At 37.1% G+C, this 26587-nt stretch overlaps 1 protein-coding gene across 4 annotated transcripts in view; it reads left to right on the top strand.

Moving 5' to 3' along the window:
* Positions 1 to 22247, top strand: part of LOC140852083 (uncharacterized) — a 30121-nt gene extending 7874 nt beyond the window's left edge. Inside the window, exons 3-15 of one of the 4 annotated variants that reach the window (XM_073244852.1) lie at positions 10801 to 11000; positions 11195 to 11344; positions 18123 to 18437; positions 18846 to 19004; positions 19082 to 19231; positions 19384 to 19581; positions 19683 to 19865; positions 19967 to 20149; positions 20371 to 20430; positions 21143 to 21321; positions 21429 to 21464; positions 21553 to 21724; positions 21894 to 22247. In XM_073244852.1, coding sequence (XP_073100953.1) covers positions 10801 to 11000; positions 11195 to 11344; positions 18123 to 18437; positions 18846 to 19004; positions 19082 to 19231; positions 19384 to 19581; positions 19683 to 19865; positions 19967 to 20149; positions 20371 to 20430; positions 21143 to 21167 — 1623 coding nt within the window. In that variant the 3' untranslated portion in view covers positions 21168 to 21321; positions 21429 to 21464; positions 21553 to 21724; positions 21894 to 22247. Of the gene's footprint in view, positions 1 to 10800; positions 11001 to 11194; positions 11345 to 18122; positions 18438 to 18845; positions 19005 to 19081; positions 19232 to 19383; positions 19582 to 19682; positions 19866 to 19966; positions 20150 to 20247; positions 20431 to 21142; positions 21322 to 21428; positions 21465 to 21552; positions 21725 to 21893 lie in introns of all 4 variants that reach the window. The other 3 variants (XM_073244849.1, XM_073244850.1, XM_073244851.1) reach the window with 3 other exon arrangements.
* Positions 22248 to 26587: the final 4340 nt, after the last annotated feature.

Here is a 26587-nt window from a genome sequence, read left to right as displayed (position 1 = left end):
ACATCATGGCTGCTTTTTTTTTCCTTCTGCCTCCGATTTTTGGATTGCAAGGGCTGAACTTTCAGCTCCAGGAGCAACATGAGACGAGGATGAATGAAGCATAACCTTCCTCCGTTTCTCTTCTAGTCGGATCTCAGAGAACACTTCCCTAATAGAGGACAATGGCTTTCGACTTAAGATTCTCCCTTTTGCATCATCAAATTTCTGATTCACATCAACCAAGAACATATACACCCTATCAGCATCTTCACCCTTTTTGTGCTTTGCATATTTTTTGAGATCCTTTAACTCAACTGTGCGATATAGGTCCAACTCCTGCTACAGTGTTACTATCTTATTGTAGTAGGTGGTAACATCTCGATCTCTCTGTGTTGATCGCTATAGCTTGGACTTTAACTCGAAGATTTAGGAATAATTTTTTCGATCAGAATATGTCTCCTTAACAGCATCCCAGATTTCTTTCGTTGTTGAGAGAAATAGATAGGTCTTTGCAATGGTCGGCTCTATAGAATTGAGGAGCCATGCTATAACCACTGCGTTCTCCATCGTCCAAGTCTTAAAATTGGGATCAGTTTCAGCGGGCTCTTTGACACTACCCGTCGGATATCCAAACTTGGCTTGATCTTTCATGGCCAACTTGACCGATTGCGACCATTTTAAGTAATTATATCATTCAGTTTTATGTGAATGGTAAGCGGAAGAGTAGAGCCAGCGAAATAGTTTGCCCCGGGAGGTGTGCTGGTGACAGTATTACTCTTCTTTATTGTGGCTCCGGATGAGGAGTCTCCTTTGTCTCTGATTGATCCCGTCATCGCTGTCTTCATTATCTTAGATCAAGAAATATTGCTGAACCAAGATCTGATTGCAATAGAAAAAATAGATCGGAGATGATCAATAGCAGAACAGGAATCGATAAAGGCTGGATAGTGGCTGGCCGGCGGCAAGGGAGCCTTTTTCAGGGCTTGTCAGTGGTGGCAAGACGTATAGCAGGTCTGAACTGCGACAGTAGAGAATTTTCTAGCCCTGGCCGACGGTAGCTGGGCATTTTTCTAGAGCGGCTGGCGGCTATGGTGGAGCACGGCTAGGGTTGGCTGGCTCTGATACCACGTGGAAAAAGAGCCATAAAAGATAATGTTTTTATGTCTCATCATCAACTTCATGAATACAACTCTTTAAATAGACTAAAATGGAATAGCTACTATAGTAGCTTTACAATTGTATCCACACACATATGGAAGCTAAACAATTGTATCTAACAATAGGATAAACTTGATTCTGGAATCTATAATTATTACTACCATAATAGCTATGATATTTATGACCACAATAGCCATGATATTCTGACCATAATAGTCATGATATCTGATCTTGGAATCTTTGAGGTCATACTTACCATAGTAGTCATAATCTTAACAACTCATTATGATATTCACTTATCTTCCAACATTATGTATAACCACTAAGACTCGGAATATAATCTATCACATGAATATTTCACTACAAAGTTCTATTTTAGTTCAAAATGATCAATATGTAGAATCAGAACAAGTGATTGCGGTGCTGGAATGTCCACTTTCATTTTAAGGAGAAGGTATGAAAGTGAAAACATATTTATTTTGAAGCAAAGGGAGAAATGAATCAGAGTTCCAATGTCCACCATGCATTTGAATATACACATGGTAATGTTCATTCATTATCAAAAACAAGTCATTATGGATATTAGCAGGAGGTTTTGTAGATCCATATAGCATCTTCTTCGCTTCACAAAGATCAAGGTCAAATGAAATTTCATCCTTTTTCTTTGTTGTAAAAAATGTAGGAAAATTCTTGACTATTCAAGACCCAATCGAACCATATTCAGTGAAATAAAAGGGTATGAAATTGCTACTTAAATAAGGACATTTTCCCAAGCATTCTCTTAACCTTGAAAGCAAATTCACTGGTAGCCCCCAAAATGCTGTTGTTAACTGGCCAGAAAAGGCCTGGAATGGCCATAGGAAGAGCACATGGCAGTGGGGTTAATGAGACAGGGATAATTGGTCTTGAGAGATGTTTTCTCTTCTTTGGGGAAATCTTTTGGAAAGGATGTTGACAGAATCCAGAGGCGATGCCTTTTAGAGTGGGATGTTGAATCTAAAGGCATCTATCTAATTTTTGTGGGACCTAATATGTTAGCCTAAGTTGGAAGGGGTCTAGCCCTCAGATGCTTAATGCCAATTAACCTAGCATTTTGGGGGCAATTTGGTGGAGGCCCCTGTGTGAAGAGAGGGCGGTGTAGAATCTTGTCATGTTTTACCTACGAAAAATGAAGATAGTCATTCACAAAGTAGAGCAAATTGTATATACTAGCACGGTAACACCTATGATGTTAGTGCTGTACACATCATCATCATCATGATCCAAGTCTTTCCCATCATGGGTCTGTTATAGAGTGCAACTTGAAGTTGAGAAGGCTTTCTGAAAGAGCAGATTAACTGACTATGAGCTTGACCTCAACACATTGGGAAACAAATTATTCAATAACAGGGGCTTGTCATGAAATCTATTTGGGCAATTGACAGGTAGAGAGATATCCCTTATTGCTCACAGTTTAAGCTCATGCAACAAATGAGCAGCGCTCCAAAGTTCCTCTAAATCTTGAGAGAGTCAAGATGAACATGGAAGATGATAACTTTTGATATAGATAGCTATGTTCATCTCTAAGGTGCAAATAACCTATGTTCCAAATGAAATGCAATTCCACTATGACATTATATGTCTGAGATAAAAGCATTTGACTCAAAGGTCTTGCAAAAACCATCAGAAAGAAAAAAATATTATATTAAAAATTTTTGGTACCTATTATTTGAAAATTATATGGCCATCATTTTAACTGGTTCAAAGAGCTTAGGCCATTCATTATTTGAGGAATTGTTATGAAGTATAAACTAAGTACATTTTGGATTGTATGCTATTGTATACGATTTTTGATGCATTTTCCCATACATAACTGGAAACTTCCTTAGTTTTCAAGAATGTATCTTCTAATGGGAATATGATTAGATTGCCATGTCATGGCCACCTACGTTTGGCACCAACACTTTGTGAATTTAATCAAATTAAATGGTATTACATGTGTACATAAGGTCAGTACATTAAGTCATTAACATAATTCTGGTGAAACTGTTTATTATTTTTCATAGATCAGTGTCATTGCAAAGATTCAATCTGTTTCACCTTTTGGATTTTTAATGAAAATTAGAGGATTTTTTAACAACTTAAACTGGTTTTAGGTCATGTCAACATGAAAGACAGACGCAGAGATTCTTCCAAGCTAGTTACCATCCAAAGACCGTCTCCTTCAAGCCTTTCACATGTTCTTCATGGGTTCAATATAAGTCATTTGGGCATAGATAATGGATATCCAAAACCAATTGCTTTTATGTACAGGGCCTAGAGAAAACCACCATATCTTAAGATTGCATATGCATGGACTTCATGCATTTATCACAATTGCTAAATGTTCAGTGCAACTGTATGAGCTTTGTTTTTGACTGAATTGTTAATCATATATTTTTAATCAACCAAGTGTACTTGATTACCTTGACTTACCCATCATCATGGGGCATGTTGATTCCAAGATTCAGTTCATGCTTCCAGTTAATATTTTCTTTAAAACCTCTTTTGCCAGGATATTACATTACTTCTGCCTGGACTGTTATTGAGTTTACTTGCATAACTAGGCTCAAAAGACATCAGTCAATTCTAGTGCTTTCAAGGTGCGTGCCGTATATCTTTATATAAAGCAAACATCCAGCATGGCTGCTGGATTTTTATGTGAGGGCATGAGTTTCACTTAGAGATGGGTGAGGCTGTGCATCTCACTTCACTTTTAAGTGAACTTTTTTAAAATGAAACTGAACTCATTAATATATGAATAACAGATGAAAGGAATAATAACTAAAATGGGGAGTATATTTATCAGATCTTCCATAAATAATCATGATACGTGGAATCACAGCAATGATTAAAGATTCCTTTGTGTTGAATAAATCATGTTCATCACCTGTCTGCAGCACTGGTAATAGGGATGTGGCCTGTTCAGTCTTTAGAGCTTGCTTGATTGTTAGGTACCTTGCTAATAGGCCAGGGCTGAAATTACATTCCTTGAGGCTAACATACCCTGGCTGTAATCTTATATTTTTCATGCTATGTCATCCTCCCATTACCTTACTATATCTTGTCGACATTTGTATTCCAAGAGCTGTTCCATTGTTTGGTTTCCGTATCTTGCTAAAAGGTTTCTTTTCTCTTTAAAGTAGGTGTTTCATTTTATTTGGGAATAAGGGATGCTGTCTGTTCTATTGTATTATAGTGCTTTCTGGAGTGTAAAATTTATGCTGCAGCAGCACTCGACTTGCTTTATAGGATCGATCTTTAATGAAATGAAAGATGAGAATTGAAAAAAAGATGAAAGAAAAGGTAAAGTTGTTCTCCCGATGAAAATTCACAGACATTGCTTTGGAAACTGGTTCTTTGGATTAAGATGTCATATATTTGATGCTTATGTGCCAGTGATTGTCAATGGACAAATGAAATTTATTATTAAAACCCAAATAGTAGAATTAATTTACAAGTAGTTTTGTTTTGTTTTGTTTTTAGTGAAGGATCTTAAGGTCGTTGAGGTTGGCCAATGTCACATACCAAGCTTAATATGATCTGTTTTTATCAGCTTTTGCTACGTCTAAAATGGGGTTAGGCATGTGAAAGAAATGGTATATTAACTATTTATATCTGAAATCCATATTTGTGTCAATATTAATTGATTTTACTGCAGAAAATTGTTTTCACAAGAACAATTTAGAATTGAGAGTGAGCAAGCAGAGATATGTCGACTATATATATTATTTACTAAGCAAAATGATTGCCTAAACCCGAGTACTTTCCACAATTTACATGTTTTTGTTTCTTAATTTATTTTTTGAAGAAAACCCTTTTAGTGTCCTTTCCGTTAATAACTTTGTCATAAATAAATCTCATCATAAATGCAATCAATTAACCCTGCCTCGTGAATATTAGTTATTCTCCATCAATTTTCATTGCCAATTGAGCATTTGAGGAGACTTCTTTAATTCTTTCACAAAACGGCCATTTAGATTTTCTCAGGTTTTCTCTTCTGACTGTTTTTAACTATTCCTAGTCCTTAAACAGCCAAATGATTGTTCATTGTATTTACTCTATATAAATTGGAAAATGAATTTTTCTACATTATCCTTTTCAGTTTCTATAAGGGGCCAGTGCTTGGTGCAATGGTAAGGGCTTGAGCCGACAAGTGCAGTTGCACAGGTTTGAGTCTTGAGGCAGCCATTTTGTATAAAAAAATTGTCAAAATTTAGGTTTGCCCCCAGTTCACCCCCTCCTAGGAACCTGGATCGCCATGAACATAACTGATCATGGCCTTTTTTATTATTCCTTTTCAATCTCTTGAGGGTCCAAATAGGTTGATTTGATTGGGGGCAGAGCGTGGTTTGAGCTCTGCGTTCATTTGGTTTCACTAACAAATGGACTTTTAAGCTTCAATTTCAATTACTAAATTGTTATGTACTGAGTAGGACAAGACATATCAATTGGGTTGCTTCACCATATTATGAACTGAAAGGTTTCACCATACCAAGCTGCTATGCACCTAATCATATTTCAAAATTTTGTTCAAGGTAATTTATATAGCATCTGCTTGATTTGGATACTTGGTTAATCTGATCTATTAGCAGCCCTGAAGATCAAGTATCTTTAAGATCATTTGCTTTGCTTTCATCCTGTTCCAACTTCCTACTCTTTGTTGGTGTGGTTTGTTTCATTTTCTTTTCCTTGTTGTTGTTGTTGAGTGTGATGGTATTTCTCTTCTCATTATAATATTGATTCATTTCACATTTAGTGTGTTTTCTGATCGAAAAATTCGGCCGCATTAGGATTGCCAGACATATGCTTGTCTTTTTGCTTTGCAAATCTCTATCAACAAATTTTCCTGTCTTCATTATCAAATTAACCAGGTCTACTTTCATGGATTGTTTTATGTCTAAACTATCTGATTTAACATAAAACACGAAGTGCCACAAACCTTGGTTATAAGTCCAATATTCTGGAACTTCTAACGATGAAAATTCTTGTTTCAAGTGGATGTGGGTTCATGACCAGGATATGTGGATTAGATATGGGGACTGGACTTCCGTCAAAGTGGATGGACTGTTAATGTAGATGTTCATGTACTGATGTATAAATTAAAAATCAAGCTATTTAATGGAATATAGAGATCTTTAATACTATTTAGCCAGTTAAAGATGTGAGGGGATCTTTTACATCAATCACTAATATGAGAACGTGATGGCTCCCTGGAAAGAATCTTTTGTATTTGCTTTTAAGTATTGGTATTGAGAAAATGATGAACATAAAAAGCAACAATTTATTGCTTTATGGAAGAAAGTATGATATCACATTGCTGTTCTACATCATTGCTTGTTAGTGTGCAAGCAGTTAGATGAAAAGCCTTTTAGCATGAAGGAAATGATCATTATAGTCAATGGAATTAAGAGAGAAACAGTTTAGATGTTTTTGAGTGCTTTATCTGCTGATGAGCAAAGACATCTGGACTGCTTATTAGTACAAGTCCAATAGTTCGTTTCTATGTGTTCATATATGTATCTGGGTTTGAGAATTGGCTCATTCCTTCGGGAAGATGACCTGATTGATCACTTGTACAGTTATGTGGTCCTTTTGTAAAATAAGAAACCCTGGATATCTGGAAACAACGAACAATAGTCTCTAGGCAATTCATGCAAGCATTACAATTACTGCTGATTGGTGCATTGGCATTCTGACCTGGCTTACCTCCCTCAGCAACTGATAATTATATTTGGAAACTCAGGATGAACTGATCTTTCTTGATCTAAATATTTATTTTGTTCTTTTCCGCTATAACTTCTGCATTTCTGTGTCCAATCTTTATTTCCTTTTTATAGTTTCTCAAGCATCTTCTTTTAATTTCTCTTTTTTTTTGGTTAACAATTAAGGAGAAAGGAACACAAGGCCTTATGAGTCATGCTAGATTCTGTGAATCTTCAACCTTTAGTATGTCATTTGGTGTAGTTAATTCTAGCTATTTGTCATTGTAGGCCTTGTAAATCATGTTAGATTATGTGAAGCTATAACATTTAATGTGTCATTTGGTGTAATTTGTTCCGTTCTCATTGTAGGCCTTGTAGGCCATGTAAGATTCTATGACACTTGTGAGTTGTGACCTTTAATGTGTCATTTGGCATAATTTATTCTAGCTGTTCGTCATTATTCATTAATCATACTCATCTGTTGTTTGCTTTGTTTTGAAGCTGCAACTTTTGATCTATAATTACTGCATGCTATGCACAACATTGGAGGCCTGATGACTTGTTCTGATGTTGATTAGCAGACTACTAGACTTTATTTCGCACAAGGCTTTAAACTGATTGTAAGCAAAAAGGCAAAATAAGCTCTGAGATTTAAATCAGCAAGATCTTGAACTGCGATGAACTGATAGAAAGCATGCAGGGGAAATGGAAAGCCTGGGTTTGATTTGATTACAACTGATTGAAGATATCTATAAAATTTACATTTTCTGTTTTAATATACTGTCATTTTATGATTGCTAAAACTTTATATAAATATTTACATCGATATCTTGGCAGGGATTCAGGATATCTATGAAATTCATGGTTTCTGTTCTAATACGCAGTCATTTGATGATTGCTAAAACTTATATATAAATATTGACATCTAATCTCTTTTAATTGGTTAAAGCAATGCATTGTTTTCAGAAATTATGAATGGTTGGAGCATCATTATCAGAAATCAAGGGTCAAATGTGTACTCATGAGGCAGTAGACTGATGTACGCAAAGAACGTTTGGAGGTTTACCTTTGAGGTTAATAATGGATTCTTCTGGTTGAAGTACCAGAACTGACAAGATTATTTGGTATGATTAGGGCGGGCAAAATATGACCTGACCCACCAACCCGACCCGTGTTTGACCCGTCATAAATAGGTTTGGGTTTAGGCTAAATGGGTTTGGGTCATAAACAGGTCGACCTGTTTAGCCTGTTTAATAATTGAGTCGGATTTGGGTTTAAGATATCTGATCTGTTTAACGTGTTTAATCCGTTTAATATTCAGGTCGAGTTGAGTTAGATAACCCATTTAACTTATTTAATCTATTTTTGATCTATTTAACCCGATCTGTTTAACCTATTTAACCCATTTAAGATCCGTTAAACCTGTTTAAAATTTGTTTAACCTGTTTCTGATCTATTTAACCTGAACTGTTTAACCTGTTTAACCCGTTTAACCTAATTTGACCTATTTAATAAACGGATTAAATGGGTCGGGTCGGATTACCTGTTTAATAAATAGATCGAATTCAGGTTTGAATTTTTGATCCGTTTAATAAATAGGTCGGGTTTGGATTGACGATTTCTGACCCGACCCGCATTGGCCCGATCCGTTTTATGACCCGACCCGATCCAATTGCCACTCCTAGGTATGAGGAAAGATTACACAAGATCACAACTTTTTTTGATATTGTCATGTAGGGAGTTCTATGTATGGTTGAATACAAAATCCTATCGGTGCTTTGCCTTTTTTATGCTTTGATCAAAGAAATTTGAAGCAGTTCTGCAGTGAGAATACTGATCTTTGCTTTTACATCTGTCGCCATGTTTAACAAGGGCATGAAATTTGTTCCTTTCGGTGATGGAACTATAGCCACATGCAATATTTCTTGTTGGAAAGGAAACCACTCACATCTGCAACTAATAAGAAAGTGTATCATTTGCAAGCATGGACCAAGATATACTGCTAGAAAGGGGGAGGCAAAGGTGATCTGTCTGCTGATTGGAGGATGAGTATGTTGGAAGGTGGGTCATCATTTTGTCTTTTAGAGGTTTTGGTTGTTATTGTGATCTTTGCCATGATGTGCTTCCTTGAAGTCTGAAGAAAGCTTGAGAATATGCTGTAGCATCTCTTTGGTGGGAAGTGTAGTAGAAAGAACTAGAAGTTTTCATAATCACTCTAGGTAAATAATGTTGGGAAGTGTTTTTGTCAATCTGTATTGAAATGGTTTCCTTTTTAGGGGAGAACTTGAGGTGCTTGTCCTTTGTGAGTCTTTACTTGGCATTCATCTGTAAATTGGAGCCTCACTTTTACCCTATGAGAGATTAAAAATTTATGGGGAAATATCTGGCAGTAGAACTGACCTCCTTGACAAGAAAAGTAAAGGAAAAAAAAGGGAAAAAAAAATAAAGCGTGCACAGAAAGAAAAAAGGTCTGTACCTTCTGTTAGGTTTCGTATTCTTTATTTTATTTGGACATCTTTTCTCATGATCTTTTTGAGGATATTGATATTATTTTGGATCTTGTTCTCTTGTATAATTTTTCATAACTCTTGTAAGATGAGGCTCCTGATTTGTCGATGAACCTTGAGGCAAGAACTGAGTGCTCTACTTACCAATGCCCAACTGCATGAGATGACTGGAAAACCTTATTATTACCATGTTCATCCTTATTGATGAATTAGATTCTTTTGGTACTCATACATCATTCTAGCACATAATAGATGCCCTGGTCATTGGTTCTTTTCAGATTTTCTGAATAACTCCGAAAACTTGCAACCAAGGTTTTCAGAACTGTCCCAAATTGGGTGGTTCGAGGCGTGCTGAACCGGACCGACGGAGAATCGGGACGGTTTCGGCTTGGAAAGCGGCATATGCCGGCACCAAGGGAGAAAGAGAGGGAAAGAGAGGAAGAGAGGAGGAGAGGGAGAGAGAGTAGACACCGCCGAAGGCTGGCGGTGGTCCGCTGCGGCTGTCGGAGGGCTGCAGAAGCCTTCGTGGCTCGACCATCGCCTGATAGGACTTTTAAACAAGCGAGAAAGAGAGAGAGAGAGAGGGGAACGAAGTAATGAAGGGAAGCGCAGCTGGCAGAGAGGCCGCCGGAGCTTGCCGAGTGGCCATCGGAGCCATCGAGCAGCGGAAACCATGGGGACGGAGCCGCGGAACAGGGGCTACTGCCTTTGTTCCTTCATCATCTTTTTTTTAAAAAGGATGATGAATAGTGAAGCCGGCAAATCCATTGCTGGCTTTACATTGTTTCGGATTTTTTTTTAAAAAAATCCGTGAAATAGGGGCGACTGTGGTGCTGCCCATGTAGACTGCGCCGTCCGACGACCACAGCGGTTAGTCGGAGGCTGTTTCGGTGGCCTCTCCAATGGCTTTCCCCCCTTTTCTTTCTTCCCCCTCCCTCTCTCTCTATCTCTCTCTTTCTCTCTTTTCCTTCTGGTTCGCTTCCTTTCCCTGTGTTGGTCCACGCTGGTCCGATCCGGTATGGGCCTGTACCGCCGGCCAGCTGGCATGGGTTCCAGTATCGAGTCCGCAAATCTTGCTTACAACAAATATGGTGCTTGTGTGTGTATGTGTATATTATATACAATATTTTCTACTCTTATATTTGTCAATTATCCTTTGCATGCTTCTGGAATTGCTGCAATAATCTCATCTGCAGTTGTATATATCTTGGTTGTAGCCACATGAGCAAGGAACATCTCATATAGATGGTTACATGTCCTTATATGTCCACCTGCAGAATTTGTCATGGCACCATTCTACAGGTTCACTGTGTTGGTTTTTGAGTGCTTTCATTTTTTTTTTCAAATAAAATTCTTAAGGTTTAAGTATTGCCTCATTTAGAACTTGATGAAACACATTTGCATCAACTGACAGAGGATTTTGTTTGTTGCAGGCCAGTTATAAAAGAGTTTCTGCCTTGTGTCTTGGCCCAGCTGAGAACTCCCATGTTTCCAAATATAAGATGGTCCTTAAGACTTTCCCAGTCTCACTGAGAAAACAAACATGGTCAAACATGGAAAAGGAAAAACTTCCAAAGGGTATAAAGCAACAATATCAAGAGATGCTTATTTTGAATTCGATGAATTTTGAGAGGTATATGAGAATGCTTAGGTTTATATTTCTTTTATTACTGATCACATGACCTGAAAGATGGCAGAAGGCCTGTCAGTCAAATTAGTCTATTGTTTTAGCGAGCTGTGAAAAGTTTCAATTTAGATTGGTTTATAAGTTTATGTTGCTTGACATTTTTAACTACATATATATATATTTTTAAAATTTTTTTGCAGTGATATAGATTCAAATTTAATGTCTGCACTATCAAGCAGTGATCTTTATATCACACCAGAAAAAATAAGGTCTTTCATACCGTTAGTCAATTGGGATCGGTTGGCTTCTATGTATCTCACAGGTCGTTCTGGTGCAGAGTGTGAAGCAAGGTATGAATTGGGGCATAACTAAATAGCTATTGACTTTTTATAATAGTTTATTTAAATTATTTTTGGATCATCTCTGCATTCTTCTTTCTTGACATGAAATATATTATTTTTTACATATGCTACCTGGACACTTGTATCTAGCTCAAAAATGTATTGGCATGTTGGATACACATCAAACACTAAGATATTAATCAAATTCCGGATTTGCAACTTTTGAAGATGGTGGACCATTGGACTCTTCTCCAAAAATGAGATTTGATCCACCACAATGTCATTGGATGTGGGTTGTTGTTCTTTTTTGGGTTGGTTTAGAGCATGGTCTACTGTATTGTCCTTGCCTGGTATTTGGTGAACCATACTGGATGGGAATTGGTACGAAACTCAAGTTTAGGTTGGTATAGATCCTGTAATGCCCTGTATTGAGGTCTATTGATGTGTGTATCGACCCATACTGAGGTGTACCGGCTCGTATTGAGGTGTACCGAGAAAAGTGAGAAAAAAATGATTAGATGGCTGTTTTGGTACATGATGCATGGCATGCTATACTAGCCATACCATATTGAACAAGTGGGTACTAGTATGGTACCTAGTACTGAGATTGCGGATCTTGGTTAAGAGTGTATTAACATATTTGTGAAATGTCATATTTCTTGTACCCTTGAACTAATGGAATTTGGATGAGAAACATGTATACTGAAAGACCTTAACTAAAATATCTTTTTTTTTTGTTTTTCTTTCATTTGATATTTAATTAGATAAATATGTGCTTTAGTCAGAATATAATATTTTTCTTCTCATGTCCCACTATTTCCCTTTTACCTGTTGTCGAGTTAGACACTTGGATACATGTCTAAAACTAGTTCCTGACTATGTCAGTGCAACATTTCTTTTTAATGTAGTTTTTTTTCTTTTAAATAACCTATTATCTTGAGTATTGTTACCCATGTTTTGGATTTTTTTTTTTATCAATTTTAATTGTATGCACTTGGTTCCAATAGTTCATATCTTGAAAAAAATTAGTCTAGTTTTACTCCTGTTTCATATAATCTGAAGATTGCAGGTCATCTGGACTCTTGGATAAATTATCCATAGATAAATCTCAGATACTGCTTGTCATGCCCCAGCCTGAAGTCCCGAGTTAGGGATGTGGTAATAACCACATACTCATAGGGCAATTCTCCCACAAGCATGCAAGGTTTCCATCATGTTATCATAATAATGCAGTAGAATAAAATCAAAGCAACTAAAAATCCATTTTCCAACATCTGATAATTAACATATCCAAGCTAAAAAGAAATATTCAGAATTTTTATGCTCAAGAGTCTTACACCAACTATTCTTCAAATAGTAATTAAAATATGAAACTTATAACATGTTTCCAACATTAAACTAAGAAAGCAATACTAATTCTAAGCTACATTGGTCGGATAAGCTTTCACTTCTAATCACATGCTCACAGCAGTACCCTATCTTTGACTGAATCTTTGAATTTGTAATGAAAGAAGAAACTAAATAATGAGCTCAATAGTCCAATAAGTAATTAATACCTTAACTAGATGTTCATATAATAAATTTTATAAATATTTTTACCGTTAGTAAGCATATAAAAAATCATTACATTTAATAAATAAATCCAAAATATCCAATATTGCTCATATATTCATATTCATATTCACAAGTCCAATTTGAAAATATCATGATCAACTTAACAGTCTTTAGCTACCACTATATTATCCTTGTGGTAAGGCCCATGGTACTGCATTTAACCCCTATGGAGTAGGTCCATGATGTCGCACTTGTCCGCTACAAAGTAGGTCCATGGTATCATACTTTTATAGTTAGGGCCATAGTATTGCATTTGACCCTTGCAAAGTAAGTCTATATTACTGCACTTAACCTATTCGGAGTAGGTCTATAGTACCACACTCTAGGCCTTGCAGAGTAGGTCGATAGTAATCAAGTTCCGGAACAATTAAAGTGCTGACATTTAACTCCCATTGGCGGGTTCATAATATGGTCAAGCTAAGAGTCCACATCCAAAACATATTTAAGTTCTTTATAGAATATGTCATATTACAATCAAAATATACATATTCTATATAAACTCTATAAATGATATGCATAATATACCATACTAAATTATTACCTCCAAAGTGCAAATTATTTTTTGTTCAAAAAACAATTTCATAAATTTATTTGATATTAAAATTTATATTAATTAAATAAAATAATCTAGGAAAGGTGGATCATTACTTATCTTGCGAGTTTACAAACAAATCCCAATAAATTCTGAAATTTTCTCTCCAAAAATCTCAAATCTCAATTTACGGATTATAGTATAATATCCCCTTTTTGGACTTTTTCTTATTCCAAATAATTGTATCCCTATACAAAATCAAGTCCAACAATCGGAAAAAGGTATGGGTAATTGTAGAAAAACAAGAGGAAGAGTTGAAGGGAACACAGGCGACTCGAGTTGCTGGTCAAATTGCTGAATAAGGATCAGACCATGTTCATGATAAACAAAGGTTAATGATGATGGAGTTCAATGGTGCACGACAAGGGTCATGGTGGGGGCTAGGGGCACAAACGAGTCGAACTGCTCGTGAGCTACTGGAGTTCAAGCTCGACTTAACTCGATTATTATCGAGCTTGGGTAGCTCGAATAGCTTTTCGTGTCGAGCTCGAGTAGCAAGATACTCGAGTTGAAAGCTCACGAGCCTATTCAAGTTTATATATATTTTTAATAATATTATTTTTATTTATAATATATATTAATATATATTATTAGTAGACTAAGGCTCAATTTTGAGCTTGAACTTAAGCTCGAATAAGGCTCGGTCGATATTCAAGCCAATCTTAAATTTTGCCTATTTTTCATCAAGCTGAGCTTGAGCTTGGGTTGTTAAGGCTCGATCGATCTCGGATTGAGTTTCAAGCCCGAGTATTTTGAGTTGAGTCGAGCTCGAGCTTTCAGCTACTCAACTCAACTCGATTGTACCCCTAGAAGGGGCCAATGCATTACACGGCCACCAAGACGGTTTAGGACCCCTTTCTATGGTTGACCAAAATCATAAGAGAGGAAGATAGAGAACTGGAGGGACCTATTGTTGGGGTCCACTAATCACAAGAGAGAGAAGAGAGGGGGGGTAAGTGAACAGGCAATCATGGTACTGAATGGTAGCAAAGCATTGCTGATAGGCGGTGGCACTATTGAATCCTAGCAAAGGATTGTTGATAGGCGGTGGCATCAGCAGGTGATGATGATGAGTGTTCGACAAAAGGTTGGAAAAAGAAAAGAAAATAGGGGATCATGTTCCAAATAGGGCTCGATGTCAAATTGAGCCTTAGCCCGCTTGCTGGTGGTTGGGGCTTCAATGTTGCCATAGGTTGTCGCGGAGAGAAGGCTAGAACAAGGGAGAATTTGGCGGATCGATGGAACAGGGTATGACTTGCTTGGTTTGAGTTCCCGCAGTTCTTCACTAAAATCCGGTTGGCATGAACAATACATACAAGGGGGTAGGCTAGGGAAGAAAATGGATAGGATGGGGTGCTTTATACCTTGTTTGCAATGAGGATTGACCGCGGCTAGTGATGGTGCGGATAGTCACAAAAATCTGAGAAAAGAGAGAAAAGATAGAGAAGGAAGAGGTGGAAGCTTTGTAGCCAACGGAGGCTAAGGTTTTCTAGCCCTTGTTATTTACCAAGGAGAAGGTGAAGTCATCCGTTTGAAACAATAGAGCCCCGGTTCAATTTTTTTGGGAGTGGGCCTTTGTGCATTGCTCTCGCACCAAGCTAGGCCACTGCTAGGCTGGCTAGTCAATGGACTAGGCCAAGCTTCACACAGCCAGAGGTCAAGATAGGGAGCTCCCAAAAATTGTGCCATCCCAGAAAAATAGATATCTCGAATCCTTTCTAAAAGTTGATTCTCTTTATCTGATTTTTTTGAGATTGTATGCAAGGTTTTAAATCACGTGGGATAGGGTTGTCCTGGTTCTCCATGGAATGGGACTCTCAATTGTCCTGCCCCATCCTAGCAGCAGTCCCGGTTATGCATTCCAATAGATCCATCTCTCTCCCCTTCTTTTCTTTCATTCTTTCTTTCCTTCCTTTTCTCGCTTTTCTTCTACTTTCATTTCTTTCCTTTCCTTTTTCTATCTCGTATCACTTCCTTTATTTTTTTTTCTTTTTTTTCTCTTTCCTTTCTTCCTTCTATCCTTTCCTGTTGTTCTATCTTCCTTTCTTTATTTCTTTTTCTTCTTGTTTCCTTTCATCTTTTCTTTTCTTTATCTTTCCTTCTTTTCTTTCTCTCTTCTTTCTTCTCTCTTCTTGCATGGATGGGTTTTGGAGTCCCGACCCCGTCCTGGTCTCATTTTCTCATAGAAATGGGATGGGACTTTCAGCCCCCTATCCCATTGGGACTTAAAACCTTGATTGTGTGACCTATGGCTTCCCTGATTGGAAAATACTCTCTCCAACTGCTAACCTCTTCCTGCAGTCCACTGTTTACGGAATATCGCGTGGCTAGTCTATATGGGCGTCCATATAGGCCCAAAATATTTTACGGTAGGGGCTTTTTTGATTTCTTCCCTTGATGATGTTGCATTAAGATGCACATGCACATTTCTTTTATTATAGATACGCATGCGTGAGTGGTCTGTGACTAAAAATGCATGTTATTTGAACTCAAATTTGCACCAGGGATGAAACTATAATGCAAAAGCAGAAATAGTGCATTACTAGTAACACTAGATTGTTTTAATGCAGCATGTGTTGTTTATAATATTGAAATATGCTTCTTTTCAATATCATATGTCAATGAATTAATGATACTTCTTTGGGAAAAAGACTTCTTTCTAGCAGAAAATTTAGACGGATCATCATGGTTTGGAATATCATAATATGGGGGCATACCAGTCATGTACCAGCATGATTTATATTGTGGTAGGCCCTGTATTAACTCACAGTTTTTCAATATGCCTGGGTGTGACACAATACATATTTGCTACACCTTGCAAAGGGTGAACTGTACCACTGTACGATTGGTTATTCGATCCTTGCCACTTATTGACATGTGTACATGGGATTATGTCCTTGTTTAGCTACATGACGATTGTTTGTTGACAAGCATATCCACCAAACTATGAACTCATTCTATCTAAGGGTAGTCTTAGTTGATTAATTTTCATAATCTAGAATAATCTGTCACCAAGATTTTGTTTAAATTGATTGGATGCCCAATTGTCAAAGGGCTTGTTTGCTGGTATATCAAAGTTTTGTATATAATGGATTTAAAAGAAGTAAAAGCACCGGCCACTGGTTGGATATCTAAATAGAGGAAGCATACTGATAGGAAGGAAATATATCTAGGATAGATTTAGAGGTGGAATTACTAGGATTCAAAATAGAAGATTAGTAGTTACCATGATATGCTATTTTACCTATTTGAATTGTATTTTTGTTTGCATTTCATTTTGTGGCATCTCAAATGAAGCATATAAAGGGGCAATATTAATGTTGAGTTGATGCTGGCAGTCACATGCATGTCTTCTGTGATACCATGCATCATAGAGTATTGACCTGTGCCAGCCTCCATCGATCCATGCCTGTTTAGCATAAATCCACACAGCTTGGTACGTCTTGGTGATGAGCCATTTTTTTTTAAAAAAAAACATATATATACATACATGCATATGCATGTATATGTATATATGTTTATATATACATTGTGTTTTGTCAAGGCATATCATGTTCGTATGGAATGACATGACATGACATGGCAATTTCTGTTCTGGCCTGTGGCCTGTACACCCATCAGCATTGACACTTGAATTCTTGTTAGTTATGTAAATACAGTGACCTGCAGTTTATATAATTCTAGACCATGTAGTTCTTACGCTTGTCAAGTATCAGTTTCAGTTGCAAGCCCATGCTAGCTGGCATGTACTGTCTAGAGCCAACAACAACACCTGGAACTAGGTCTGTACTTGTTGGGCCACTCCGTATTGAGCAGTGCTGTCCCATCTGAACGAATGCTGGTTGGATGGGGTTAATGCAGTTTGATGTTCCAAGCATAAGGTGTCTCAAGTCCTGCCACAAACCAACCCCCACCCCTTTCCGTGCACCCTCATTTTTGAAGATGGCACATGTCATCCTGTCCCAGTCATGAGCTTGCATGCCCTATGGTTGACTAAAATCCTTGATCTAATTAACAATTGTTTTTACAGGTGTCCTTGTTATGATCGCTTTTGTTCTCCCAATCATTTTGGATTATCCTGCAGCTTGTGGTGCAAGTTCTGAAGTGTTGGCTGATTTGTCTTTGTAGGTGAACCTTTATTGTATCTTAATGGAAAAGTGAAATGTATCCATCATCCTGATATATGTGGAATCCAAGAAAGTGGGTAGTTTTGCTCTGGAAAATGACCAACTAAACAGCTTTGTGCCCTCTTTTGTTAAGAGTAATCCAAGTATTGCATAAACTAGCAAGCTGTTCATCACCCAATTAGCTGCTCATATTGGTCCTGTGAATCAAAATGGTTGCAATTTTTTACATGAAGCAGGGAAGAGTTGCTTAAAATTTTGATTTCTATGAATCATTGTCTGTATTGTAGATATTTGCATCTAGTATTCTTTTAGTTTGGAACTAAAAATTGTTCTGACGCCTAGCTATATCTTTTTCTACCTTAAATAAAAATTTTCTTTCTTAATTTTCTCACCTTTCTCAAAGCTGTTAATCAATTTAGGTATTTTTCTTTTTTTCCATCCATTTGCCATTCAGGTGGTTGAACTGTGAAGATCCAATGATTAATCACAACCCATGGACCATACTGGAGGATAAGAAGCTTTTATTTATTGTCCAGGAAAGAGGGGTTTATAATTGGATTGATATTTCAATTGCATTGGGATCAAATAGAACTCCCTTTCAGTGCCTGGCACGTTACCAACGGAGTCTTAATCCTCATATTCTGAACAAGGATTGGACAGAAGATGAAGATGCTAAACTTTGTGCAGCTGTAGAAAGTTTTGGTGATAATAACTGGCAGCTCGTGGCTTCTAATCTAGAAGGCCGTACAGGTGCTCAATGTTCTAATAGGCAAGTGGCTGTCTCATATACTATTTCATTTATGATTTTTCTTCAAAACAATTTTCTTTTCATATTCTTATCATTTGCTACATGCATCACACAATACCATTCAACTTGTTGATGCTTATTCTACATTAAGCATTATGCTTTTCATTCAATAGACTCATACAACTGTTTTCTTGAAGCTCATCTCATATCATATGTAGGCCATACTGTGGTTTATTCATATACTAGTAAACACCATTTCTCCATAGAGTCATCTGCAATCATTTTCAGCAAGATTCTCATGGAATCATCTAATTTTGAGTCCATTGTTAAACTACTTAGACTGAATATATTTATGGTTTTCTTGATGTCATGTTTCTGATGCATTCATGGGCATTGCCAAAATGAATTCTATGATCCCATTAAGTGCAGGTGGAGAAAATCCCTGAACCCTGATAGGAGAAAGGTGGGGAGGTGGTCTGTGGATGAGGACAAGCGTCTGAAAGTAGCAGTCATGCTTTTTGGCGCCAAAAATTGGAATAAGATAGCTCAGTTTGCCCCTGGTCGGACACAAGTTCAATGCAGAGAAAGGTAATTTTAGAGTTGCCTTGGGACACCATTTATTCTAATGTTATTTATGATCATTATGTGCTCTTTTCTGGTGACAGGTGGCTTAATTGTCTAGATCCATCTTTGAATCTGAAAGCATGGACTGAAGAAGAAGATGCCAAGCTATTGGCAGCAATAGCTGAACATGGATATTGTTGGTCCAAGGTGGCAACTTGTGTGCCTCCACGTACTGATAGCCAGTGTAGGAGGTAAAGACTCATGAAATACCACCATTTTCAACCTTTGTAGAACAGCTAGAAGCCTCAGTCATGTTCCTCTTTTTAACAGTTGTGCTATGTGATTCTCTGAGACTATATTGGTTCCAGACTGCACACTAATAAATCGAGTTTTGGGAGTGCAGGAGATGGAAGGTTTTACTTCCTCATGAAGTACCATTACTCCAAGCTGCTAGGAAGATGAAGAGAACTGTTCTTATATCCAATTTTGTGGATCGGGAGAGTGAACGGCCAACAATTGGTCCCAATGACTTCACGCCACTTGTAAATTTTTCGGAGGCTGAAAATAATGATAGTACGACACCTGGAAAGAAAAGATCAAGGTATTGCATTAGGTTTCCTCTGATTACTCCTACATGTTTGTTTTCCAGGATTAATTTCTGGATTTTGATGCTTTTCACGTTTCTCTTTTCCAATATTGCAGTGATAATCAACCCAAGAAGTCTAGGGTTAAGTCCAGGAGATCTTTTAAAGAGAATTCTACAGCAGATGGTGTGACAAATTCTTCTACCAATGCAGTTCCTACTGACTCAGCTCTTGTTTGTGGCATAAATTCTGATACTGCTGGTGGTGGGAGCAGCAAGAGGTCAAGGAAGAAAAAATCAAGGTATCTTGAATCAAGTTTTTTCACTTCTTGCTGCTCGCTAGAGTTTTGTCTTGAACTTCTTTTTCCTGATTGCCTGGTGTTTTATTTTGCTGATTTTGCAGTGATGATCAACCTAAGAAGTTGAGGGCTAGATCAAGAAGATCTGTTAAAGAAAATGTAGCAGCAGATGGGAAGGTAAATTCTTCTGCTGACAAGGTTCCTTCAGGCGAATCTCTTGTACATATTGTAAGTACTACTACTGCTGAAACTGGGAGAATTAAGAGGACAAGGAAGAAGACACCGAGGTTGATGGATTCACAACTTTTCTAGTTGTTTTCCTGCTTTCTTTGTATTTCAATTTCCTTAATGTTACTTTCTGTATGGTGTTTTATTCTGCCTACAGTGATGATCAACTCAATAATTCAATGGTTAAATCTAGAGGATATTGTAAAGAAGATATAATGGCAGATGGCATGGTTAATTCTTCTACTGAAAGAGCTCCTTCTTGCTTATCTCTTGTATGTAGTTCAAGTTCTAGTACTGCTGAAAATGGGAGCATTGAAGGAACTGGCAAAAGAACATCAAGGTATTATGATTTAACGCACTTCACTTTCTGCACTCTGCTGAAATACCGTGTCTCTAAGATTTTCATTTTTTTTCCTTGATTTTTATTTCACTTCCAATGCTCCAGCGATAATCAACCTGATCAGTCATTGGTTAAATCAAGAAGGTTCATTAAACTAAATATAGAGACAGGTGCTATCATAAATTCTACTGGTGATAGAGTTCCTGCTGGCTTATCTGCTGTGCCTAATGTAAATTTTAGTACTGCTGAGTGTGGGGGCAATAAAAGTACACAACACATTATCCTTTTTTTGGTGTTTATTTGCAATAATACTGTTGTAATCAACACAATAGATCTAAAGCTAAGTCCAGAATGTCTCATGAAGAAAATAAAACAACAGTTGACATGGTGATAAATACTTATGCTGAAACCATTGCTGGTGATGCATCTTTTGTACCTGTTATAAATTCTAATAATGCGAAAAGTGGGAACATTACAAGGACAAGGAAGAAAACCTTCAGGTAAGGCATTACAGTTCCATGCCGAAATATATTGCCCTCAAAATTCACTGATTTATTTTGTTGGGCAACCTTGACCTTTGATGCATAGAGGACCAGAAGCTAAGTCTTTGACTAATTTCACTTAATCCATCCTTTTCTTGTTTTCAATGACATAAATGGAAGCACTCACATGCAAGCTGCTTAACTTTTCCTTTTCTACGTTCATGCGGTAGTGATGGTGCCATCCAAGAAGTCTAATGCCATAAAGAGATGTCCAGCAGAAAATAAAGTAACGGAGTGTGGGGAATTGTCCTGATGCTGAACATATGAGCAACAGTTCACTTGTTTCAAGGTTAGGGTCTCCAGCTGTTGGTATCAGGCATGCCAAGTGGGTAAGGTACCAGGCATTAAGGTAATTTTTCTTAGCTTTACAGGTGTTTCTTGCTTAGCTTTATAGTGTTTGTTAATAAACTTTCTAACTTAATATATGTCTTGCAACTATCACATCCTCAAACACAGAGGAACTGGGGCTAGCAATGAAGGGGTGAACTCTAGGTAAGTTTAGTTCAAATTCTTGCTTGACTGTCTGAAAACTGCAGTGTGTGCATGCATTTGGATTTTGAAACAATCAGTTTCATTGCAGGTTCAACCACTGTTGTCTCGGTGCCAACATCATGTATTTAATTGATCCACTGTTTTAACCCAAAAAGGAAAAAAAAAATGATCCACCTTTGATGAGAGTTGTCACTGCCCTTTTTCTGGTTGCATGAAGTGTAGAAACACACAAGCTTTTTGTCTTCACAAACAGGGCCTAGGTAGAGCATTTTCTCCTTGTCTATTGATGTAATGCATTGCTCTTTCGATCAATGTGCTAATGCTAGCGAGTCAGTTGTTTTATGCTTATAATTAGTAAGCCAGGTTCATTTTCCTCTCACATAATGTTTGTCTGCTTTTAAATTGATATTTCCTGGTTACTGTATGCAGCCGATGGTTTTGGATGGTGCAGCCGAGGGTCTTGGAGGGCTCGTGATAATGCACTTTCTCAAGGCGATCCAGCGGCTGTCAGCCTGATAGTGGATATTTGATGGCGATTAGGGGGTGCACATGGAGCTTAGATAGATAGGAGAACCAGAGTGTCAATGCAAAGGAATACACGGTTGAGGTTTGCAGTTTGTTTTGCAACTGCTGAGAAAAGGTGAAAGCAAAAAGGAATTTCTGAGAGAGCGCTTTTGATCTTGATTGATATTGCTATGCTAACGTGACTTTTGTGTCTGATTGGTTTGCAAAGGAAAATGCAAGAAAAGAAAAGGACAATGATTGACACAAATTTTCACTGTTTCTTATCTGCTTTCCATCCTTTTGGTTTTCCCCCCGCTTATTTGACATGTCTATTGTGGCACATCTCTTTTTCAACAATTTCAATAACTCGTACAATTTGCACGTAAAAGTTAACCATTTATTTGAAAATTCTTTGATCTGAAATAGTACATGCATGAAAATCATCGAAGCAAAATTTGTTTGGTATGTTAACAAAAAAGGAAAAAAAAAAAAGTTTGACGTGATCGTTCTATGAAAGTAATAGGTTATGAAACTTTTGTAGTGACATACTAACAAGTCATCAACTATCACCAATATGAATATCCACGCCTTAACTTAAAAAATTTGATACCGGTTTAGAAAAGTAAAGATGAGAATGAACCTGCAAAGTAATCAAGTTAAAAAAACAAACAAAGAGCTTGCTTAAATATAAAAAGTATCCATTAAATTAAACCTTTATATCAAGTGCCCCTTCAATTTGGAGATTGAAATATAATGTGTCACAGTCACACATGATATTGCTATATTTGGTCATTGTATACTTTTCTCCTTAACCTACTTTAAGGGATGAGAATCATTCATCATGCTCTTTTTTTTTTTTATGGGCACTAGTGTTGTATATGTCATGCAGATCTCATAGGCCGTTTCTATTATTTTTCTATGGCCTGTGATAACTGTATTTATCAGGAAAAATATATAAGGGTTTTTAACTCTTTTCTTTTTTGTGTGCGTGTGTTGTGGTGTCGGCGGTGTGTTGGCGTGGAGGTGGTGCGCATTGACTCTAGTTGGCGTTGGCCGAAGAAATAACAATATATGCACCCCCCTCCTTGCTTTTTCGGCCCATCAAATATGATGGGATTTTTTAAAAAATATTTTTTTAAAAAAATTATTTGCAAATCTATTTCTGAAACTATTTCAACTTTGACGATCAGGCAGTGGTGCGGCGAAATCGCACGTTGGACAGGTGGTTTTGAATTTGAAATTATGATTTTAAGTAATCAAAATAAATTAAAAAATAAAATTATATATTAGAGATGGGATTTCAGATGAAATCGCATCTTCAACGTATAATTTTTTTTTCGAAACTACTATAGTTGTAGTGACTGGATAGTAATGCGGAAAAATTACGTGTTAGACATACGATTTCGAATTTAAAATCATGATTTCAAGCAATCAAAATAAATTAAAAAAATAAAATTGCATGTTGGAGGTAGGATTTCAGGTGAAATCATATCTTCAACGTATGGTTTCCCTCTCTTTTTTTTTTTTCTTTTTTTCCTCCCGTGCATTATGTAGCCAGCCTTCATTTTTTTTGCTCCGCTCTGCCGACGAGTGCGGATAGAGAGACATGGATGGTCGCTGATACTCGCACGGAGCTGCGGGGGCTTAGGTTTCATCAGGGTTGGGAGATGGAAGGAAAGGGGGTGGATGCAGAGTGGAGTTGTGGAGGGTGTAGGGGGTGGTCGCGTGGGGTGCAAGAGGCACGAGAGATGCCCGAGGCCGGGGAGGGGAGGGGAGGGAGGTTGTTGGTGTCGGAACCAAAGGAGGGGAGGGGATTTGGTGGTCGCATGGAGCCAGATGCAGTGCAGACAACGGATGCTATGCGGACGATGGTGGGGTGGGGCCGCGCTGGGTGCGGCGCGGATGGCCGCGACTTGGGCCTCACGAGGTAGCTGCAGATCATCGAGGGCAGGGGGTGGGATGGCGATGGAAGGGAAAGGAAGGGGGGAAAAGAAAAAAAAATATTTGGGGAGGAGAGAGTAAAAAATATTATTATTTTTTATTAATAATAATTTGAATAATAATAAAATATTATTATTTTATTAATAATAAAATATTATTATTTTATTAATAATAAAATATTATTATTTTAATTAATAATAAAATATTATTGTTTGACTAATAAAATAATATTATTTTATTATTAATCATATAATAATAATTTTATCATTTTATCACTAAAATAACATTTTATTGTTAATCAAATAATAATGTTTTATCAGTAATCAAAAATAATAATATTTTATTATTAATAAAATAGTAAAATTTTATTATCATTACTAAAATAATATTTTATTATTAATCAAATAATAATTTATTATTAATCAAAAATAAAAAATATTTAATTATTAATAAAATAATAATAATTTATTATTATTCAAATTATTATTATTAATAATATATATATATATATATATTTATTTATTTATTTATATATATATATATTTTTTTTTCCCTTCACGACCGCACCCGGCACCGTCTGCGGCCCCATCCTGTCGCTGTTCCATTCCCCTCTCCTCTCTCAGCTCTGATGAATCCGAGCCTCTGTGGTTTTGCACGAGAACCGGAGACCGCCCGCACCCCTGCATCCATGCTCCTTGGAAGAGCAGAGCGGAAAAAAAAAAAAAAAATAGAGAGAAAATGTTGAAGGACAGCCGCGCTGTCGTCTCGCCGTTATCGAATCACCATAATTGAGGTAGTTTCAGAAATAAATTGGGTTCGGGGTTAGATTTGAAAATAAATTTAGAAAGAATATTTAAAAAAAAAATCCAAAGATGATGGGTCAGATTAGCGTCTGACAAAATTCCTGAAAACCATACTAGATACTGCTTAAGCGAGGTCCAGAGGGGTAGACTCGGTAGATAGTAGAATGCGCACTGGGATGCACTAAAGGTTAATGCGCACGGGGATGCGCTATAGCCTAAAGGTTTGCTCCTTTTAGCAAAGCTTTTCAGACGTTACAAAAACACCTGCCAGGTTTAAAAACAATTTTGGATGATATAACGATATTTGATAAAAAATAATATTATATAATATAATCATATTTTAATATATAATAATATGTAATGTTATGTTGTATTATGTTTTACTGTATAGGTATGATATTATGCAATATTTTTTAGCATCATTATTTTGTGTCAAGCGCTTTGTTTAATTTCCAAACAAATTAAAATTTCACAAAACTTTGGGAACTTATTTGGTTCATGAAAAAAAATTATTCCTTAGAATGTTATTTTATAAAACTAATTTTTAAAAATATAATATTTGAAAAAATAATTTTACTATATTTTATTGATCATAAAAAAATGATTTATATTTGATTGAGTATTTATTTTTTTCATAAAACTGTAAAAAATGCCCATTATGTTCTCAATGCAAAAAAAAATCTTATTCAATTCTATATATTATCATTATTTGTAAATTAAAAAAATTGATGGCTAAAGATATTTTTGGCCATAGATTGTGGTGGAGTAGGATTTGAGGCATTGCTACGAAGAGAATATTCATTTCAATCATAAATCTTTTGATGGTTTTAAAAAAATATTTTTGAAGACATAATTTTTTTTTTCATAAAATATAAAAATTATATTTCTACTAAACATCTTTTTCTAATCCCTCATATTTGAAAACTTCAATCAAACAACAAAAAAAATTTTCCTATCACGTAAGCCTGCATTGGAGCAATGATTTTCAAGAATCGACATTATATTTTAGAATACAAATCATAAATTATGGTTTTTAATTCTCCTTTAGTGCAAATAGGAAGTGCACATGTTGCTGCATGTAAAATTTTTGTTAGTACATTAGACATATTTAAGCATGTCTACATGAACATTATTGAGGATCCCAGTAAGCTCCTTGACTGGGTTAGTTTCTTTTAGTTCCTGGCCACTCAAACTCCTAACGGATATGAAGGAAATCCCACGAGGACTCACTACGGATTCTTAACCATCCGGTCCTGCTGATCGCAAATCTAAACTTGTTGGAATCAATGTTGTTGGGATATACTGACCGGCTCCGTTCGATCGACCAACTCCATCCGATCGACCTCCGTCTGACCGACCGACTCCATCCGACCGACCGGCTCCGTCCGACCAACGATGGGTGACACCCACAGCGACTACCAACTGTGTCCCGACCGGAGCGGATCGGCCTACCAGGCCTACGTCGCCTCCGATCGCCTGAGAGCCGACCCCCCATCACCGACTTCCTATCAGGCCCTCCTAGACGCTGAATGGGCGGCATGGGCTGCAGTCTCATCAAGTAGGCGTCGTACGAACGTCAGGGGGCATTGTCCTGCCAGGAAGCCTGGGGCGCTGTCCTGCTAAGGACGAGAATTAATTCCTAGGACCTGTCAACTTTGTCAATGGCGTGACAACCTCCAGTGATTTGACGACTCTCCAGTTGTCTACATCACCGACGGCGAGGCCATACCATCTCCTACTATAAATTGGGGAGGGCAACAGTGCTACGAGGTCCTTTTTCGACACCCTCGAGCTCTCTCTCTCTCTCCCTCTCACTCTCTCTCGTAGAGCTTCATTGTCTCCTTTTTACTGTTGCCCAGTCTCCTCTCTGACTTG

This window comes from Elaeis guineensis, chromosome 10, assembly GCF_000442705.2.
Source record: "Elaeis guineensis isolate ETL-2024a chromosome 10, EG11, whole genome shotgun sequence".
In the NCBI taxonomy this organism is placed as follows: Eukaryota; Viridiplantae; Streptophyta; class Magnoliopsida; order Arecales; family Arecaceae; genus Elaeis; species Elaeis guineensis.
Note: the sequence above shows the minus strand (reverse complement) of the source record. Positions and strands in the feature narration are given on the sequence as shown.